At 39.3% G+C, this 21,860-nt stretch overlaps 1 protein-coding gene across 2 annotated transcripts; it reads right to left on the bottom strand.

Annotated features, from left to right (window-relative positions):
* Window positions 1–229: 229 nt before the first annotated feature.
* On the bottom strand, window positions 230–11,869 carry LOC100551664 (histone-lysine N-methyltransferase SETMAR). 2 transcript variants are annotated; one of them, XM_008105339.3, is made up of 3 exons: window positions 11,714–11,842; window positions 8,485–8,685; window positions 230–2,489 (listed from the first exon to the last, which is right to left on the bottom strand). In XM_008105339.3, the coding sequence occupies exons 2-3, from the start codon at window positions 8,599–8,601 to the stop codon at window positions 1,689–1,691; spliced, it is 918 nt and encodes a 305-aa protein (XP_008103546.2). In that variant the 5' UTR covers window positions 8,602–8,685; window positions 11,714–11,842; the 3' UTR covers window positions 230–1,688. The 2 variants fall into 2 exon arrangements, with proteins under 2 accessions (XP_008103546.2, XP_003217861.3); XM_003217813.4 differs by lacking the exon at window positions 8,485–8,685 and having other exon boundaries at window positions 11,714–11,869.
* Between the last annotated feature and the right edge of the window lie 9,991 nt (window positions 11,870–21,860).

Below are 21,860 nucleotides of genomic sequence, written 5' to 3'. Positions count from 1 at the left end.
AACGATGTCACTAATTCAGCCATCCATGTGGATGATATATGGAGTATTTTGGAATTTGGATAAGGAATGCTCCACCTGTATTTCTAATTTCTCATTTTTCTATGATATGTATGTGTGTGTATTAGTCACAATAATTTATCACTCAATCTAACATACTGGATGTGAAACAGGCTCAGCTTTTTGAGGCTTCCAAGTGAGGCTGGGAAATTCACAACAGATGAAAAAAGGCTTCCTTCCCTTTTTTTTATTGATGGCAGATCGTAACAGTGACAGAAATGAGGTTTCACATACATAGATAAAAGCAGAAGAGGAAGTAAATATTTCACTTTCTAAAAATAACTCTTTTCTGTTTCAGATATTTACACATAGCAACAATGCTATTGCTTACAACTACTCCCTTCACTGCTCAAAGCAGGCATCCTCAAACTGTGGCCACCCAGAGGTTTAGGCCTACAACTCCCAGAATTCCTGACCATTTAACAAGATTGCTAGGGCTTCTGTGAGTTGGACGCCAAAACAGCTGGAGAGCCACAGTTTGATGGTGGCTGGCTTAGAGGAAAAATAATAACTGGAAAAATAGTAGCATACTCCAATGTACTCAGAATCATAGTTGGAAAAGACAAAAAGGGGCATCCAGTCCAACCTCATTTCAGCCATTTAGCACCAGTTTTAGGGCACTGATGCCCAACTTTTCCATACTGGGAAAAATGGCATCCTAATTACATATAAATCAAGTAAATAGAATGAGGACATGAGGGAGAGAGATAAGCTTAATGGAAGAGATCCTAAACAAACCTCATATGCCATACCACTGAATGCAGTAAAGAGCCAAGACAAGGCACAAAGGAACTCTGCCTCTGGTTCCCTTAAGACTATCAACTAGACAAACCACTCATATACATTCTCACTGAGTCAAGAAAAGCAAAGTGCTTCTGAAAAACAGATATCGGGTCTTGCATTTGCTTTGAGCAGTCAGGTATCACAATTGTAGATCTGGTAGAGAAGTCACATGAATGAGTTAATGAAAGGGCACATCCAATCATTTCAATAAGCACAGCAATTTAGAAATGGAGGGAAAGGATATACAGTAGAGTCTCACTTATCCAAGCCTCGCTTATCCAAGCCTCTGGATAATCCAAGCCATTTTTATAGTCAATGTTTTCAATATATCGTGATATTTTGGTGCTAAATTCGTAAATACAGTAATTACAACATAACATTACTGCGTATTGAACTACTTTTTCTGTCAAATTTGTTGTATAACATGAAGTTTTGGTGCTAAATTTGTAAAATCATAACCTGATGTTTAATAGGCTTTTCCTTAATCCCTCCTTATTATCCAAGATATTTGCTTATCCAAGCTTCTGCTGGCCCGTTTAGCTTGGATAAGTGAGACTCTACTGTATCTGCAGCATCTTTGCTCAATGCACCAAGTCGGAGAAAAATTGAGCTGAGCAGTATTTTCTGAGTCACAGGTCAAAATACCTCATCTATCAAAGGCTCCACATTGATGTAGATTGGGCTGAAACCAGTGGAAAATCTGTCCAGAGTAAAAAATCCAGAACCCTAACACATTTTTGTCACTGCCACTCATTTATCTCCCCCCCTTTCCACCCAATAGACTGTTAAGGAAGAGACAGATCAATGTCGCAAACACTTAAACCAATCAAATACTACCACTTGTGTTTCTACAAAGTTTCCTCATTATGACTTCTTACATCACTGTTGCAGAATAAAGAATTATCAAAAGGCAAGAAACCTGTACACAATTTGGTCCCACAGTAACAGAGCTTTTTAGATGCTTCCCCTTCTGGAAGGTTGTCCTGATCTTTGACAGGTGAATAATTACGGTATCTTCCAGAATAATCATATGTAAGTTCTTCCTCTGCACAAATATCACGATCAGCAAAAAGTGCCAGTTTAGGCACCATGGAGTCTATTCGGACAGGGACCATAAAGAGGTTTGGCTCACAAGAGTGGTTCAGGAATCTCCCAACATTACCAATGTGAGTGGGATCCACAAATGTCTCCATGATATGCCCATCGGACAAGTGTTCCTTTACTGCTATAATATAATTTGCATCGCTTGGCGTTTGCAGCTGTATCCTTCGACATGCTTCTTTAAAGCCCAGGATTTCACCAGCATATTCACACACAAATCTTCCTTTGGGGATGAACTCCAGTGTGCGAAGACCCCATCCTTTTTTAGCTGTCTTAAAGACTTCAAGTCTGAATTGTAAGCCTCTCTGAATTACTCTGTTTTGGCACAGCTCTCCACACTGGCACATAGTGTTGCATTCAAAAATAGGTTTGCAGAAATTCAGTCCATTTTTATCACTTTTTATACACAATCCGTTATAGTTTTCCCCATAGCGAAGGCATGAACAACTGGAAGCCACACAGGAAGCAGAATGACAGCTGCAGCCAGGAAAGGAAATCTCAGAGGGGTCTGGTTTGCCTTCTTTTCCAGCCACGTGATCTGGGCTATACTGTAAATGGGAATGAACAGAATTACAGTGGTGCCCAACAATGCCTTATACATGAAAAACATATCTAGACATTAGAGATAAATGAACCAAAGACTGCATGATTATTATATTTGCTGAAAATCTTACAATATATGAAGTGTAATACATGGTACTTCAAATGTCAATTTGATATAATACAGGGTGTTTGAAAAAGAACTCCCTATTCACCATTTAATTTAAATGGTGAATAGGGAGTTCTTTTTCAAACACCCTGTACAATTCCACAGATAAATAGATAAAAAGTAGGGCTAGGAAGTTTCACAATAAAGACCATTTGAAATAGGTTTACAGGTTGATTATCCTTTATCTTATACTTGGGACCAGAAAGATTTCAGTTTGGATTTTTAATACTTGCATTTGCATAATAAACACAGCCTGAAGGTCATTTTATACACAATATTTTCAACAAATTTGTGCATAAAACAAAATGTGTGTACACAGAACCATCAGAAAGCAAACATGTCACTATCTCAGCCATCCACGTGGACAATTTTGAAGAATTTCAGATTTGGATTTCCAGATAAGGGATATCCAACCTTTAATTGGCTATTGGCTAGTTTCTTCTTCTAACCAAGGTGTTGATTAGGACTGGATACCTAGAAGAGGTGCTTTTAAGGCTAAGGTAGGGTTGGGAAACTTGTGGCTCCCAGCTGTTTCTTGACTCCCAATTCCATCACCTTCTGCCAGTTTCACAGTATCATAGAATAATAGAGTTGGAAGAGACCTCATGGGCCATCCAGTCCAACCTCTTGCCAAGAAGCAGGAAATCGCATTCAAAGTACCCCCGACAGATGGCCATCCAGCCTCTGCTTAAAAGCCTCCAAAGAAGGAGCCTCCACTACACCCCGGGGCAGAGAGTTCCACTGCCAAACAGCTCTCACAGTTAGGAAGTTCTTCTTGATGTTCAGGTGGAATCTCCTCTCCTGTAGTTTAAAGCTGTTGTTCCACGTCCTAGTCTCCAGAGCAACAGAAAACAAGCTTGCTCCCTCCTCCCTATGACTTCTCCTCACATATTTATACATGGCTATCATGTCTCCTCTCAGCCTTCTCTTCTGCAGGCTAAACATGCCCAGCTCTTTAAGCCGCTCCTCATAGGGCTTGTTCTCCAGACCCTTGATCATTTTAGTCGCCCTCCTCTGGACACTTTCCAGCTTGTCAACATCTCCCTTCAGCTGCGGTGCCCAGAATTGGACATAGTATTCCAGGTGTGGTCTGATCAAGGAAGAATAGAGGGGTAACATGACTTCCCAATGTTTGGCCAATGAAAAGATGACGATGGAAGCAGTCATTCATCAACATTTGGAAGACTACAAGTTTCCCATCCTCTTTAAACATATAATTTTTAATGTGTATCATCAGGTTATTTCTGACTTATGTCCATCCTAAAGTGAACTTACTGTGGGGGTTTCTTTGCAATATTTATTTGGAGGGGAGTTGTCAAGGCTCTTTTCTGAGGTTGAGAGTATGACTCTCCCCAGGACACCTAGTGGGTGTCCATGACAGTGGAGGGATTTAAACCCTGATGTCCTGAAGTCCTAGTCCAACACTCAAAGCACTACATTATGGCAACTCTGAATAATACCATACGACAAAGTTCTAGTTCCTTTCTTTTACCTCCATTCAGTAGCTGAAGTTATCTGTTGTGCATCATTCTATTTGATCAGTACTGAGCCTTTAACTTACATTGTAAAGCCTCCTTGAATCCCATACTTACATTCAAATTCAACTTAAGAACAAACCTACAGAACCTATCTTGTTCGTAACTTTGGGACTGCCTATACAGAAAGAGACACACTCGTGGAAAAGATCACCTTGCAAGATGAGGGAGAAATGATGTTATTTTAAAACCTTGTAAAATAAGTGTTAACAAACCAATATAAAACTGTTAAATTTAATTCAATCTTATTTGTTTTATAAATCAATATTATTGTCCAGTTTTGGTATCTGGGTGGTGGCAGAATAGATCCAGCTAAACAGCTTTGTGGGACTGTTTTTGTTGTGTTGGCTCCAAAGATGATTTCTCCAGAGAGCTATTTTCTGCAAGGCAGGTGCTAGTGTCCAAGGACTGCTGAGGATACACTTAATAAGTTAATTCCTCCAAAGCAACTCATTAGCCAAAGCAAGGATAAAATGATCCTTCCAGCCCACACAAATCTTATGCTTCTAATTTTATCTAAAGTGACCAGCCATGATTCAGCATGTTTTGGGTGACAAATGAATTGTGTAAGAACAGAGAAAAACATGAAAGAAAGTTATTATTGGTCTACACAACAGAACAATGAGAGAAGCAGATGGTGGAAGATGAAATCGAAGATGTTTTAATCTGCATGCATGCACAGCTACAGTGGGAGTGTTCATATTGTTTTACCAGAGCTTCGGGAATTAATCATAACACAACAAGGCTAAAGTTATCCTATCACAGCTGCAGCCAGTATTCAAGAAAACCAAACAACCTCAAGCTTCTAGACTGTGGGGTGTGTTTTGTTAACGCTTCCACAAAAACATTTGCTGAAGATATGAAAAGAAGAAAGTGGAGAGCTAAACCTTGTGGCATAATATATCATCCTTTCCAAGATTTTGCTGTTACAGAGGGGAAACATATTGTACTACTTGTATCTGAGCGAATTTGCATAGACATATTCTCCTCCATTTAAAAGAATTTACTGTATCCAGAGTAACATTTTGTCATTTCATATAATCAATATAATATTGGTGATAAGGAACGATATCACCAGTATTGTTAATCCTCTTTTTTAATACTCCAAGTCAGTTAGAGTGTTCCCTCATTTATCAAGGGGGTTATGTTCAAGGACCACCCGCAAAAAGTGAAAATCCGCAAAGTAGGGATGCTATATTTGTGTTGTTTGCAAGTAGAGTCTCTGTCCCCCCTTGCCTCTCAAGCACGCGCATGCACGCTCCCGCCACTGCCGCTGCCTTGTGAGGCGAAAACAAAGCTGCTTCAGCCTCCTCTTCTCTCCTTTCCTTAGGCTTCTTCTTAGGAAGGAAGTAGAAAGAGGGGTTTATAATATTATTTTATGATTTATACTATTATTTTAGTGTTTATTTAAAAACCGTGAAACAGCGAGTCTGCGAAAAGCGAACTGCGACGTAGTGAGGGAACACTGTACACACATTCAGCAAGCTACTGTGCTAATGAGTCTGATTGTCCAAGTTACAAGGGTGTGTGCAAGATACTTTGAAACCTTACAAGTTGTCCCATGCTGCTTAGCATAGATGGCTGATGGTGACAGTAGCAGAAGCAGGGAAAGAGCTTCCAAGAGTTTTTCTGTGACCTCACTTAGCTTGCTGTTTCAAAAAAGTCACAGTTGGAAGAGACCATAAGGGCCATTCATTTCTACCTCCTACCAGCAGGAAAACACAATCAAAGCATTCCCAATAGATAGCCATCCAGCCTCTGATTAAAAACTTCCAAAGAAGGATATTCCATCACACACCAAGGAGGCGTATCCCATTCTCAAACAGCTCTTACCACCAGGAAGTTCTTCCTAATGTTTAGGTGGAATCTATTTTCCTGCTATTTGTGTTGCAAGACAGATCCCTTAAAGCATCAGACTAGTCTTTAATAAAAGTAGAGTTTATTAGTTCACAACAAAAATCTGAGTTAGCAATTCACTGAAAAACATTCAGCTACTTTCATAAATGTACTCACTTCCTATAGCCTTTGATGTCTCCCACTGAAGTACCAATGTCCTCATGTTGCATGTACATTTATTTCATTCTGTACTTTTAAGTTCTGAATTCTTATGGATACATGAGCAGTGTAGAAATATGATTAAAGCAAATCACATTACAATCAAAGCAGCGAAAAAGGCAAATATGACATAAATGACAACCAATTTAAAAAGATGGATAAATAATTTGTTTTGAGCTGATACCAGAACATTTTCAGTGTTGATACCAGTCACAACTATACAGGAAAGACAATCCATAATAAGTGTGCAACAACAAAAAATTGCTCTGCTGATGTAAGATGACTAACAAGTATGGAAAGGAGCCTCCATTGACAATACGGCAACATAGGCAGATTGAGGATGAACTCCTTGCACAGATACAATTGGACCTCTGTATGCATCGAATCTGTATCCAGATTCAACCATCCATGGCTTGAAAATATTTTTTTAATCTAAAAAACAAACTGTGATTTTGCCTTTTTATATAATGCATACCATTTAACACACCATTATATATACTGGAACTTCAGCATTCATGGATTATGGTATCCATTGGGGGGAGTGGGAGGCTGGAACCAAACCTCAGTGGATACCAAGGACCGATTATAGTCAGTTCCCAAGCCGTTTGGGGCTTTCAAATTAAATAGCACCTTGAATCGGACTTGGGAGTAAACAGGTAGCTAGTGCAGAATTGGTGCAACATGATGTGAGACTATTCCATGTACCTTGTATTCTTCATTAGTGGAGATTTTTGAGTCATCTTCCTGAACAGTGCCACATATAATACATTATGGTAATCCCATTTGGGAAATTACCAGAACATGAACTACTATTGTCAAACTATTAAATACCCAAGAATGGTCATAGCTGGTCCACTGGTTCATTGTGGCAACTTCCCACTACTGAAGCTACTTGAAGCTTAAGGAGCAACTCCAGGTCAAGGAGTATTCCTAAACCTTTTCAGCTGGACTTCATTCCGATTTAGAACATGCTGTTCTTAGATATGAAGACCACCTATCCTTGGGATCTTGATCTGGGCAGAATGCTGCGTCCTACTTTGCTTCCAAACACACATATTTTAAAGGCCAGGAACTGTTCCTTTGAAACCTTTTGATACGTGAATATAGTCAGATTTGAATGTTTTACAATAAACACACTATTTAAAATATTAAGACAATAATAATCAAGCCAAGTGAAACCTGTACGTGAATTTCCAAAACATGCCAGTCATGTAAGTAGCAAAAGATTGTAATATTGCAAGACTACAGTGACCTCTAATGGATGAATATGATACTGCATGGTCATTAGCATTAGCTTTGTATAAAGTAAAGCTAACTGGTTTTCATACTATCTGGGATATGGATGTGTTCTTGTTAAAGTTAATAATGCTATGAAGCAAAATACTGTATCTGTACAAATTATATCCATCATCCTGCAAGTACTCACTGGAAAGCAGGGAAAAATAGTTACCATCCCTATTTTTAAAGCACAAAGATCTTAATTACAAAAATATATTCTTAATTACAAAAAACATGAAAGTATAATGTGAAATTAAATCCAGTATGATATAATTACAAGAGCAAGATGGATGGATGGTATCCTTGAGGTGACTGGCTTGACCTTGAGGGAGCTGCAGATGGCAACTACCGACAGGGAGCTCTGGCGTTGGCTGGTCCATGAGGTCACGAATAGTCAGAAGCGACTGAGCGAATAAACAACATCGTATAATAGTGGTTTGAATGTAGGCCTCAGACTTTGGAAATCAAGGTTCAAATCCCCACTTGGCTGCAGAAACCCACACTCTTTGGTCCAGAAAACCCTGTGATATCTTCGGGTTGCCGTAAGTCAAAAATGACTTAAAGGCACACAGCAACAAATGTGCAATAACACCATGTAACAAAATTTGAAAAATTTCCTGTTACTGGTTTGAAAGTGTTATTCCTGTTTAATTGTGTGGCACTTACTTTGAAAATAGTTGTTATGCTCCAGAAACTTAATTGTTGTGGCTGTAAAAAACTATGTTGAACGGGTTGAGACTCTGAGATATTCACTAAAAAAACTATAGCAAAATCTATTGCAGGATGTCCAGCAAAAACAAAGTTTTAGCAATTTAATCAACTTGCCCCATGTTTTTATGATAGAACCAAGTAGGAAATGATATTTATAACCTTGGAATAAAAATTGTGTTACATTGCATAATAAATGTGTCCACTTGTCTGCATCATAGCTCCAAGAATGAAAAGAGACAAACAGAGAACACTCACAAGGATGTACATCTTGGGGTGTGTGGCTTCTTTCTTTAACAAAGAATAGATTATAAGTTTAACTGAAATCTGCTTGTAGTCTTCAGCATCACTATATAACATGGAGACACTGGACATAAAATTGGTAGAAAGTCACTCAAATCCTTACGAAACTCTCGGCCATTCCTTTCCTTTCTGTCATCTCTTATTTCAGTGGTAAGCCTGTGGACAAATTAATGATTTAAGATGGATCTACACTGATATATAATCCAGTTAGAAGCAGATAATCTGGATTTTATGTGGTAGTGTAGATCCTTCCTCAGGACCTTATCACATTAGGAAATATTCTTGTTTCTGAGACTGTTTGAGAACGATTTAGAACAGGTCCCCATCACATAACATTTGCCCCATCCCGTCAGTATTCTGTCAGAATCCGTCTGCAAGGCATTGCAGAAATGGATTATTTGCAGACATAATTTTAATCATGTTTTTTGAAATACTATGGATTTTTCCATTGTTGAAGTGTTGTTTATGTATGTGAAAGGAAAATCTGTATGCATCCCATCAGCAATGATGCCTGTTAAAAGGCCATAGAGTTATGTAGGGGGTGTTTTGAATGGATTGGGAGGAGTCAGCCTTCTGTGGTGTGATGAGTCAAGGCATAGGATTTCCAAATCATAAGAACTGTAATAATCAAGTGTGATGAGGAGAGTATCCATCCCAGGTCAACACAGTATGAATCCAGTCCTTAAAAAAATGGGATTCATACTGATATAAATGGATAATATCCCAATATGATAAGGTCCTTAGCTGTGTAAACCCAGGTGTGACTTTTAAAAAGAGGTGGACTAGTGTAAATTGGGATTGCAAACAAGTCATTCAGTGACATGATGAGATGAAGATCTCTTTTTAGAGCAAAAAAAAGTAATGTTACTGACGTGTGTGGTAGTATATTGAGTAATATCCTGGATCACTTTTTAAAAACTTGGTTATCTTAGGTTCTTGGTTAAAAGTATTGAATACTGTTGGAAATGACAAACTTCTTCAAGCCTTCTCTAGTAATGTTTATCTATGATCCTATTGCTTACTCTTTCCTGTATGCATGTGCTGGTATGTAGTTTCCTTTACTCCATGGTTCCTGAGAAGTTACAAAAATGGGCGGCAGACTAGATGTGCCCTCTCTCTCTCGCTCCTTTTGACTGTGCGATCTGTTGATAGCTATTTTTGTTACAGGAGAGATGCCCTGGTCAGATGGCACAGGGGACCATCTGAAAGATATTTGAAAATGGACTAATAAGTTTTGTACCTGTGTATGCTGAACACATGAAGGTTACGAGTAAACCAAATATGTGATTTTTAATCAAAGCCTACTTCATTTTTGTCTCTTGAGTGCATGATATAAAACAAGTTGTTTTATGGGAATGGGCATTGAAGAATACTTCTAAAGCTCTGCTGTTTTTTATGCACTGGCAAAATCTCTGTTTTCCTAACAGATCAGAAATAACAGGTTATTCAGTCTAACAACTGAAACCATTGCCTTGAATAATTATATCTGGTTGTATACCACAAGAGAAGATTCAACTCTAAAGGGTTTCTGGCTCTTCTCTGAAAGGTCATACTTTTCTAAAAGGTTATAATCTCCAAAATGTGTTTTGGGCCTTAAGGTCCTTAGGCATGGGGTACTACAACCCTCACAAGCATGGCTGGTGGGAACAAAAGGGCCTTCTTGGTGGTGGCCCCCGGGCTTTGGAATGCTCTCCCTAAATAAATCAGACAGGTGGCCTCTAGCTAACTTTAGGAAAGAACGAAAAACATGGATGTGGAAGCTGTCTTTTGAAAATGGTTGACTATTTTTCATTATGATGGTGGTCTTTAAAACCAATACAGATTGGTTTAAACTGGTTTTGCCTCAGCAGTGCAATATGTTTTTAAACCCAGTACATTTTTTTAACCTGTGTGTTTATTTATTGTGATATCATTAAAAAAAATTTGTTTAGGATTATTGGTTATATGTTATGTCTTGTCTTTTTGGTTGCCGCTTATGTATGTATTGTGACTTGATTCTGTTGTGAGCTGCCCCAAGTCCTTGTGGAGAGGGGGCAGGATAGAAATAAAGTTTCTTCTTCTTCTTCTTCTTATTATTATTATTATTATTTCAAAAGATTATAAATGACATTTTCAAAAAGATACATCTTGACTAATGCCAGTATTTTCACATTTGAGTTCTTTAAGGACTCTCCAATTTATGCTTTCTGAATCTGGGCTCATTTCCCAGCTTACAAAAGAGACACTGGAAATCTACAGCAGGCATGGGCAAACTTGGGCCTTCCAGGTGTTTTGGACTTCAACTCCCAGCAACCTCAGCTGCCTTGGCCATTGCCCGGGGATTTGGGGAACTGAAGTCCACAGCACACATTCTGGGAAATAGAGAACGATTCCACTTTGTGGCAAGCTAGAGCTTGTAACTCAGATAGCCAAAGACTATCTTTAGATTGCTGTGAGTTTCCCAGGCTGTATGGCAATGTTTTAGAAGCATTATTTCCTGACATTTCGCCTGCATCTATGGCAGGCATCCTCAGAGATGTGAGGTATGTTGGAAACTTGTCAAGTGGGGTTTATAGATCTGTGGAATGTTCAGGGTGGGAGAGAGAACTCTTGTCTGTTTGAGGTAGGTGTGAATGTTTCAACTGGCCACCTTGATTGGCACTGAATAGCCGTTCAGCTCTTGGCTGGGAGGTGTTAGCTGGCCCTGATTATTTCTTGTCTGGAATTCCCCTATTTTTGAGTGTTGTTCTTCATTTACTGTCCTGATTTTATAGTTTTTGAATACTGGTAGCCAGATTTTGTTCATTTTCATGCTTTCCTTAATGTTGAAATTGTCCAGATGCTTGTGGATTTCAATGGCTTCTCTGTGTAGTCTGATATGGTGGTTGTTAGAGTGGCCCAGAATTTCTGTGTTTCTCTTTAGGCCAATGGTTCTCAACCTGTGGGTCCCCAGGTGTTTTGACCTACAACTCCCAGAAATCCCAGCCAGTTTACCAGCTGTTAGAATTTCTGGGAGTTGAAGGCCAAAACATCTGGCGACCGACAGATTGAAAACCACTGCTTTAGGCCTCTCCTTAAACTACCAGTCCCAGGATTCCATGGGATGTTGCCATGGCAGCGAAAGGAGAATAACAGCGCTACAGTGTGACAGGGCCCATGGAGTTGCTTCTCCCCTCCGCTCAGAATGTAATGCTCCCGCTCTCACCTGAAAAGCCGGGGCGTCCTCGAACTGCGGCCCCGCAGACACGGACACCTCCTCCAGCCCTCCACTCACGTCCATGCCGCTTTGCCTCTGAACCTTCAGGAGAGGCCGCAACATGCTCCTGAGGTTTTGTTCCCGCCCCCCTCGGCTAGGATTGGCTGTTCTATGCCGCCCTGCGCCCTGAATGGCCAGAAGGTAATGAATGACAGGAGGAGATGAACGCCGGAAGCCTTAGCTGGCTCTTGAAGAAGCTGTTGTTAAAACATAGACGTAGACTTCGGAAAGAGTCACACGCGGAGATGCTCTTGCAAGTGTACTTTTCCCTGGGTATTTTTTAAACAATATCATTGAAAACCCTTTTTGTTTTCCAAAACGTTGGGGATTTTAGTATAATATTGTTTTATTTATTTATTTATAAGTTTTGATTAGTTTGCTTTATGTTATATTATTTTGGTCTGAATAATTTGGTTTCACGACTGTACTGTTTTTTTAAAAAAATGGATTGCTGTAAGGTTTCCAGGCTGTATGGCCATGTTCCAGAAGCATTCTCTCCTGACGTTTCGCCCACATCTATGGCAGGCATCCTCATAGGTTGTGAGGTATACTGCAAACTAGGCGAGTGGGTTTATATATCTGTGGAATGTTCAGGGTGGGAGAAAGAACTCTTGTCTGCCTGAAGCAAATGTGAATGTTGCAATTGGCCACCTTGATTAGCATTGAATAGCCTTGCAGCTTCAAAGCCTGGCTGTTTCCTGCCTGTAGGAATCTTTTGTTGGGAGGTGTTAGCTCCCCTGATTGTTTCTTCTCTGGAATTCCTGTTTATTAAAAAAAAAACCCTCCAAAATGAAGACAATAAATAAAGAACAACACTCAGAAGACAGGAGAATTCCAGACGAGAAACAATCAAGGCCAGCTAATCAGGGGATGGGCCGGAGATGTCACTGACTTGGTTCTTTCATTGTTGGCTGCTACTTCCTGGCGGATGTCAGGTGGTGCAATGCCAGCTAAACAGTATAATTTCTCCAGTGGTGTGGGGCGTAGACATCCTGTGGTAATTCGGCATGTCTCATTAAGAGCCACATCGGCTGTCTTAACATGGTGAGATGTATTCCACACTGGGAATGTGTATTCAGCAGCAGAGTAGCAAAGCGCAAGGGCAGATGTCTTCACTGTGTCAGGTTGTGATCCCCAGGTTATACCAGTCAGCTTTTGTACGATGTTATTTCTCACACCCACTTTTTGCTTGATAGTCAAGCAGTGCTTCTTGTAAGTCAGAGCTCGGTCCAGGGTAACGCTCAAGTATTTTGGAGTGCTGCAATGCTCCAGTGGGATTCCTTCCCAGGTAATCCTCAGAGCTCGAGATGCTTGTCTGTTCTTAAGGTGAAAAGCACAACTCTGCATTTTAGATGGATTAGGGATCAGCTGGAGCTCCCAGATGGCGTAGTGGACTAAGTAACTTGAAGGTTGGGTTGCTGACCTGAAAGCTGCCAGGTTCGAATCCCACCTGGGGAGAGTGCGGATGAGCTCCCTCTATCAGCTCCAGCTCCATGCGGGGACATGAGAGAAACCTCCTACAAGGATGGTAAAAACATCAAAACATCCGGGCGTCCCCTGGGCAACGTCCTTGCAGACGGCCAATTCTCTCACTCCAGAAGCAACTCAAGTTGCTCCTGACACGAAAAAAAAAAAAAGGATCAGCTGGTTTCCCCTGTAATAGGCAGTAAGAGCACCTAGAGCTTCGGAAGTTTCTGTTCAACCATTTCAAAGCTCATTGCTTGGGCGGTGATGGCATGATCGTCAGCATAGATGAAACTCTCTGTCCCTTCTGGCAGTGGCTGGTCTTTTGTGTAGATGTTACACATTGATGGAGCAAGCACGCTTCCCTGAGGCAGGCTGTTTTCGCCATCTGCTTCTCTGGCCCTGGAATTCAACAAAAACTCCTGTTTTGTAGCAGATTTCCTATGGAGCAGCTGAGGTAGTAGTCCTTTATGATATTATAATTTTTTTCTCAGGAGTAGGCAATGATTTACAGTGTCGTAAGCTGCTGACAGGTCTGTGAAGACAGCTCCTATAATCTGCTGCCTTTCAAACCCATCTTCTATGTGCTGAGTCAGGTTCAACACGTGTGATGTGCAGCTTTTGCCTTTCTGAAGCCAAGTGTTGAGCCAACTTCAGGAAAGGTAATATGGGATGAAAGCCAAAGAGATTCTTCATGTTCTTAGTTATATGGGAAATTGAAGGTATGAATGGAGCACTTGAAACTTGTAGTCAACAATAGACTTGCCCTATATAAATTCAATTAACCCCTTTCAAATTCATTTGTGTTGAAGTATTTTCTGTTCTGTGAAGAGGATATTAAATTATTGTTTGCCGCAAATCTCCCACCTCTTAACTGGATGTCTTTAAATGAGAATATTTTTGTTCCTTGTTTCACTATAAAGGTCTTCCTTCTCTCTCTCTTCCTAAACAGATTGAAAAAAACCGAACCAGATAATATGTCAGATGGGAGTGGGGACGAATGTCAGGTAGTTTTTACTAGATTTTGATACTTTAACTATCTCTGTTTCAGAGTCCTCACCTTGCTTCCAGCACATTCAAGGGAAATTAATAGTGACCATTAATTCAGTGGCAAAGCTCATCCCAGTCAACCCTTTCACTCCATCAATTATTTTTATAGGTTGTTGAGTATCTGAAAATGCTCAATCACTGATCGTTTCAAAAATGCCCATGTAGTAGTATCTCTGTTCTGAAGAGCCACTGGGATGTCAATGTGCCCCTCTTTCGAAAGGCCAGGCTCATTACCATTAAACCATAGCGATTTTCTCAGGATGTGAAAAGCAAATAGGAATTCAAGGCTCCTGATGTTGAGCACTAGAGCTAAAACCATCATAATAGTCACTGAAATCAAAGAATTCAGCACTATACTTGACTTCTCTAGGTCTGTAGGCCAAGTCAATGGTAGTTCACCTCCAATGTGCTAGCTGCATTATATTAGGAAATATTATTTTTTAGAATAGGTGGTTTTACAAGGATATGTTGAAGAAATTGCAACTGTTGTTTGTCATTGTGTGTCATCATGTTGTCTCTGACCTATTGAGACCCCATGAAAAGTTTTGGATGATCCTTTCTGTACACTCTCAGCCACAAAAAAAACAAACAAAAAAAAAAACTCTATGATAAGCTCACCTTAGGGCAGGCATGGACAAACTTCAGCCCTCCAGGTGTTTTGGATTTCAATTCCTAACAGCCATTAAAACACAGACTAGTTGTAATAAACATTATTTATTTATTATTCAAACTTATATGCCACCACTCCCCTAGGGCTTGGGGCGGCTTACAAGAACAGGCTAAAATCTAACAATTTAAAAAACATCTTTAAAACATCTTTAAAAACATCTTTAAAACATCCTAAAAGCATCTTTTAAAAACATCAATAACAGAAATCAAAAGCCTACCGAAACAGGTGTGGCTTACATACCCTGCGAAAGGCTGATATGTGTGATAGAACAGCTGGAATAAGCTGTTTAAATTGCGTTTTTAAGTTGTCGTTTAATTTGTCTATATGTTTTATTCAACTGTATTGTGTTTTATTTAATGTTCCATTTTTGGCACTTGGTGCAGTGTGTAAGCTGCCCTGAGTCCCTCGGGGAGATAGTGGTGGGATACAAGGATAAAGTTGTTGTCATTGTTGTTGTTGTTGTTGTTGTTGTTATTATGTCGGGGCAGTGGAATTGCTGATGTTCTACCTAACATCCCTGTCCTTTCTATTAATATCACATTGGAAAATACTTTGAGTTAAAGCGGGATGGGGATGGTGAGGAGACTTGTGGAACGAAGTGTGGAATGTTTACACTCATGGTCTAAATGATTAATTATCTCACATTTGCCACTACAGGTAAAGTTTAGTACAGTGTTTCCAAAAAATAAATTCTCCATAACCCCACAAATGATTGCATTTAGTGCCCTGTGGAAATCAAATACTGACTTAAACCATTTGTTTCTGTTATTCTCCTCCAACAACCCGAGGGACACTGTTTCTATTTACTGCCAGTTTGAAAAGTTAGGTTTGGCCAGGAAAAAGACCAAAACAGTTTTGTGCTGTTGGCAATAGCTTGATCTGCAAATATCAGAAGATGGATTTTTCCACTGTATGGAAATGAGTACTGCGTCATGCTATGCTAGTGTCTACACACCATGCTGTTATTAAATACATAGCTATTTTGTCTCGTTGGAAAGTTGACAGCCACAACTGAAAGGCAAAATATTTGCTGTTCTGCATATAGAGGAACATATTGGGCCCTGTGTAGTCACTATACTCAAGGGCATCACAGGGTAAATTTCAATTTGGCTTTTCAAGCAATTATTTCTTCCCATGTGTTCTTTGTCTTCATGCTTTTACAACTATATATACACAGCCAAGAAAGGCATGTTCACGTTGGGATTTTAACTCAAAGTGTTTCACAAAAGCATCAAGACTCCCAGAAGGAGAATGTCTAAAGAGATGGCAAAATAAAGTTGGGTTTGTGATGCTGAATCCTGTTTTTGCAGCTCTTGGTTCTCCATAGGATAACTCTGTGAGCTTGCAAAGCTCATTCAAATTTTATTTTTCCAGGTTCTTCTTTGCCCCTAAATCTCACTCCAAGCAGCTGTAAAATGCTGTGGTTTTGTTTTCCCCCCAACAGAACCGACAGAAATAAAAAGCAGAAATTATGCCACATTACTTCTATCTTCGACATGGTTGCATTGCAATATGCTAGGTATGAGTTTTTAAAAAGTGGTCCTTGCCCTGGATCAGCAGCCCACCCTATCGATGTAAATAATCTTATTTTGACTATGGTTTATTGACAAAGTTGGGAATTTCAAGAAAAAGACTACATAGGTATATACAATACACACAAATACCATCACAAATGCAGCCCTCTGTATCTAGGGATTCTGCATCCACAGATTCCACCATTCATGGCATGAACATATTCCAAGAAAACAAAATGAAAATTCAAAGAATATACCAGTAAAGGACACCACTTTACTACACAGTTTTATATAATGAGATTTGAACATCCACAGATTTTGGCATCCACAAGGGTGCTAGATCCAAATCCCAACAAATACGTGTCTAGCATATTATCATTTGTATCCCACTTTCCCTTCTAAATAGGAACTCAAAGCAAACAATATGAAAGAACAATACAATTAAAAACATAAAAAAGTTAAAATACAATGAAATTACCAAAAATATATTTATAGATTTTTCTAGATTTGTCATGTTTGTGTATTCTAATACTACTAGAAGATGCAGTCATTGCATAGGTGAGCAAGAAAAAACCTGCCAACTATGCCCTTGTTTTTTGTTTGGTTGGCTATATTATATGCGTTGGTAACACTTTTGTAATATCAGTGCTGAATACAGTTATGTAGGACAAAGAAAGTGCCAACTTGTATTCTCTTTTTCCTCTTGGCAGCCCTCTGACTTACCCATTTCCTTGTTTAGTGATGAACTCAGTACATTTTATCCATTCATCACTGAGATCAAAACAAGGAAAGAGGTCTGCAAAATCCCCGGTTTCCCAATTCCACTGCTGATTAGGATACTTAGAGCAATCCAAGCAAGATTCATCTCACAGTTTTTGTGCTAACATTGGCAAGAACTTAATATCTTTTTAATAGCTCAACTTCACAAAGTTAGCAAGTTACAAAGTTAGCTATTAGAAAGCGGTTCACAGTAAATGTACTGTTCCTGCAATTAAAAGCAGGTCTTGCGTAACATGCTTACAATACTGAAATATATAATATACTCTGAAATTTAGTTTAATGCGTGCACACGCACACACACACACACACACACACATACTGTCAAATATAATGTATTGTATACTCTCTAATATATAAATGTATGACTCAATATGCCGATATGGTACAGTGATGTAAGTAATAGGGAATGATTCTGAAGAGTTCCAATCCCCACTCAGCCATAGAAACCCACTGGGTGACCTTGGGCAAGTCACACTCTCTCAGCCTCAGGGGGAGGCAAAGGCACCCCCTCCCAATACATTTTGCTAAGAAAATCCAATGATAGATTTCCTTTAGGGTCACCATAAACAAAAAATCCAACAAAATAATATCTACATACTGAACATTACTCTTTTAGACCAAGCCTGCATAACATGCACCCCGAGGGCTGGATGCAGCCCTTACAAAGCTTTGGTGCAACCTGCTGAGGCTCTGAGCAGCCATCAGAACCCTCCAGAGTGTTTTACCTCTACATGTTTTCTTTCTGTATGCAGCAAACTTGCCAAACTAACCAGTGACAAAGGGGGCACCACCAACAGAACCAGTCAGGATGCTGTTTTTTCAGTTGGAAACACAGCCTAGAGAGGTTGTTGGACTCAAGTTGGAGTTGTGGGAAGTGTGGATGAAATTTTAAGAGATGCCCGACCTTTATTCAGGAAGGTTGGAACCTTGGGATCCAGGATTTGTTAAAATGTAACATTAGATTGGCTGTTTTAGAGGGTGAAGGAGGTGGTAAAGCATAGCTGTGGGTTCTTCATAGTGAAGCTAAGGTTCTCCCTCACCAATGAGGGAAATGAGTGGTTGGCGGTTTTTCCCTCCGTAGAAGGAGACAACGGAGGCAACCCAGAAAAGGACTGCAACTCGCCATCACAGTGAGGGGAATTGGGGTAATTGGGGATAATCTACTTTGCTGCTTGCTCTAAGTGAAAGACGCCTTCTCACAAAACCAGAAGTGAGATGCTAGAAACCTATCTGCAGCCAGAAGATGTTTAGCCTATTTAATTTTGGCCACATACTACTGCCAAATTGTGAAGGCCTCCTGTAGATATTCTTTTTTAAATTGTGTTTGTAACAGGAAGTATTTCAGATTTCAAAAGCTACTTTGAGTCTCTACTAGTACTCACTCCATGTAATTTTTATGTTCAAATTATTTTTTAAAAGGTATTAAATAGAAACCTAAGAAAAAGCTATTTGAAACTCATGATTCCCATCTGACCACTTTCATTTCTCATATTTGGAATTAATAATGTGGCATCCAAAATATTTTGTTTTTATGTTTGTACGTTATCCTATTCCTCATTCCTGACACCAAATGGCATTACAGTGTTCCCTCACTTATTGCTGGGGTTAGGTTCCAGGACCACCCGCAATAAGTGAAAATCTGCGAAGTAGGGACACTATATTTATTTTAATATGTATACATTATTTTAGTAATTATACACTATTTTAAGTCTTTATCAACCAATTGTGTGTTGATAAATCGCTTCCTTCTCTTCCCGTTGCCGCTTGGGCTCCTTTTCTCTCCCTTTGGCTTCTCCTTCCTCCCTTCCTTAGGCTGTAAATTGTAATTTTTTATGATTTATAATAGTCTTTTAGAGTTTATTGAAAAACCGCAAAACAGCGAATCTGTGAAAAGTGAACCGCGAAGTAGTGAGGGAACACTGTATCATGAAATTTGTGTTAGATTGGCGCTGTTGGTACTGTATTGGTGAACAGAAAGCTGTTTCTGAAATGAATCACCCAACTTTAGTTTGATATTATTCGCTGTTTTAATTTTTTCATCCATACCTATAGTTGATAACTGTTTCAGTTGTCCCCTTTATCCATCCCCATAGTTCTCATTTATCATCTTTGTGGAAACCAGTTCAATTTTTTGTGGTCCAAGGTTTCTCAGACAACCTCTGAGGATGCCTGCCATAGATGTGGGCGAAACGTCAGGAGAGAATACTTCTGGAACATGGCCACACAGCCCGAAAGACATACAACAACCCTGTTTCTCAGGCAGTTAAAAAAAATCAAAATCCTCAAATACCAGTCATTTCCAAGAGATGGCAGTAAAATCATATCTGATATCAAAAATGTAAGAAGGTGGATCATAACACACTTCCTTGAGTACTTCATTCTTGTGTGGCTGTTTCAAATAAGGGGAATTTTTGAAATTTGCAATATTTTGTCTATTCCTACCAAATTTGTGATTATATCTGCTGTTATTTTTCTCCTCTGATAAATGCTAACATAAAATAAGATGAAATAAAATAAAGTCAAAGACATAATATAGCCAAATTGGTGTGGTGGCTTGAGTATTGGACTATGACTCTGGGAGACCAGGGTTTGGGTTTTTGACTGGTCACGAAAACCCATTGGGTGATCTTGAGCAAGCAACTCCCTTCTGAAAAAATTCTTCCAATAAAACTCCATAATAGGTTCATCTTAGAGTTTTCATAAGTCAGAGACAACTTGAAGGCACACTAGAGCAACAACAAAATACATGATGGTTGCCACTATCTGCTGAAATAGTTTTTCCATGTCAAACAGCTCACATTATTAGTAATCTTCATCCATAATTTAATCAAAACCTGCTTTCTCTCAAGTTCTTACTATGAAGTAAAATTCCACCATCTGAATTACAAGTCTATTCCATTTTCTGCATGACCGTCAATTTGAAGCCAGATAATCAGAGATAAGAATGATCTGCTTCTTTTTAAATTGAACTAGTTTGTTATCATAAATCTGAACACAACAAAGTGTGCATTGAGTTCATAAACTATGGTTTGAAGTTGACGCATTTAGAAATCAACCTCCAGTTAGTTAAAAATGGAAGCAAATATTTTCATCTCCTCAGAAGGTGAAAATGTGGCCAAAACATCACTCATGGAGCTCATCTATGTATATAAAAATGTAATGTGTGTTTTTCCCATGGAGTAAACAACAAAACCACCAAACCAAATCACACCAAATTTGGCCACAAAAGACATAGCCATCCAATCTATATCTTTCAATTAAAAAAACCCTAGAAAAATAAAGTCCAAATTACAGAGGATGAGGAAGGGTCATTCTCCCCCTGGCTGCCAGTCAGAAGGGTAGCCCCCCTTTAGGCTCCGCCCCCTTCATGTCATAGCAACCTCCTCAGCCACAATGGCGCCAGGGGACAGGCAGGGTTCACTTAGGCCTCTTCTACACTGCTTATAAAATACAGATTATCTGATTTGAACTGGATTATATGGCAGTGTAGACTTAAGGCCCTTCCACACAGCTATATAACCCAGAATGCCAATGTATATTCACAAGCTTTAGGAAATAACATACACTAACTACCACCAATTCCTTAAAACTTTATTTCCCATACCACCACACTTTGCCACAGCAACGTGTGGCCGGGCACAGCTAGTAGTTTAATGTTTTTTCTAGATGTTGCTATTGTAAAGGATAGTCTAAAATTAAAAGCATTAAATTAACCAAGCATTACTCTTCCCTTGTATGATTTCAATGATACATTATGAATTAAATACAGTAGAGTCCCGCTTATCCAACCTTCGCTCATTCAATGTTCTGTATTATCCAACGCTGTGCCTTTTAGTAGTAGATGTTTAGTAGTCAATGTTTTCAATACATTGCAATGTTTTGGTGCTAAATTTGTAAATACAGTAATTACTCCATAATGTTACCATGTATTGAACTGCTTTTTCTGTCGATTTGTTGTAAAACATGGTGTTTTGGTGCTTAATTTGTAAAATCATAACGTAATTTGACATTTAATAAGCTTTTCCTTGAGCCCTCCTTATTATCCAACATTTTCGCTTATCCAACGTTCTGCCGTCCCGTTTATGTTGGATAAGCGAAACTCTGCTGTAGTATTAATTCAGAATCCAAGACTTTAAAAAGCATAAAGGTTGGAGGACAATTGCTATGTGACTAGAAACATTTTAGAATTTCAGATAAAACTAATAGAATGGCAAGTCACTTCCAAACTGTGTGCCAGCCAGGGCTTTCCAGTGTGACTTCAGAATTGATAGCAACAAAGCCTTTTCTTATCACTCTATCAAATCCTGTGACATTCTTGACAAATCTCTGATAAAGTTTGAGATGATTCAAGCTTTAGGGAGGATGATTGTAAACCTTTGGTATCAACAACACTGTCAATGTGGCAAGCACTAAGTCAAGAGGAAGGGCGGGGGATCTGCTTATTTATCCCTTTGCCAGCTGTATATAGTTCTACTGTAAGCCAGCTGTCAACACCTCCTTTCTTTTGTGTGCATCTGCATCACAACTAATGGAATAATCCATCTGAACCGGAGGTACAGCTGTGACAAGGGCATTTTAAGAAATGGGACTATGCATATATGCATAATCTACAGTCTCA

The sequence above is a fragment of the Anolis carolinensis genome, chromosome 2, assembly GCF_035594765.1.
Source record: "Anolis carolinensis isolate JA03-04 chromosome 2, rAnoCar3.1.pri, whole genome shotgun sequence".
NCBI lineage: Eukaryota > Metazoa > Chordata > Lepidosauria > Squamata > Dactyloidae > Anolis > Anolis carolinensis.
The sequence above is the reverse complement of the archived record's forward strand: the minus strand, read 5'-3'. Positions and strand labels throughout refer to the sequence as shown.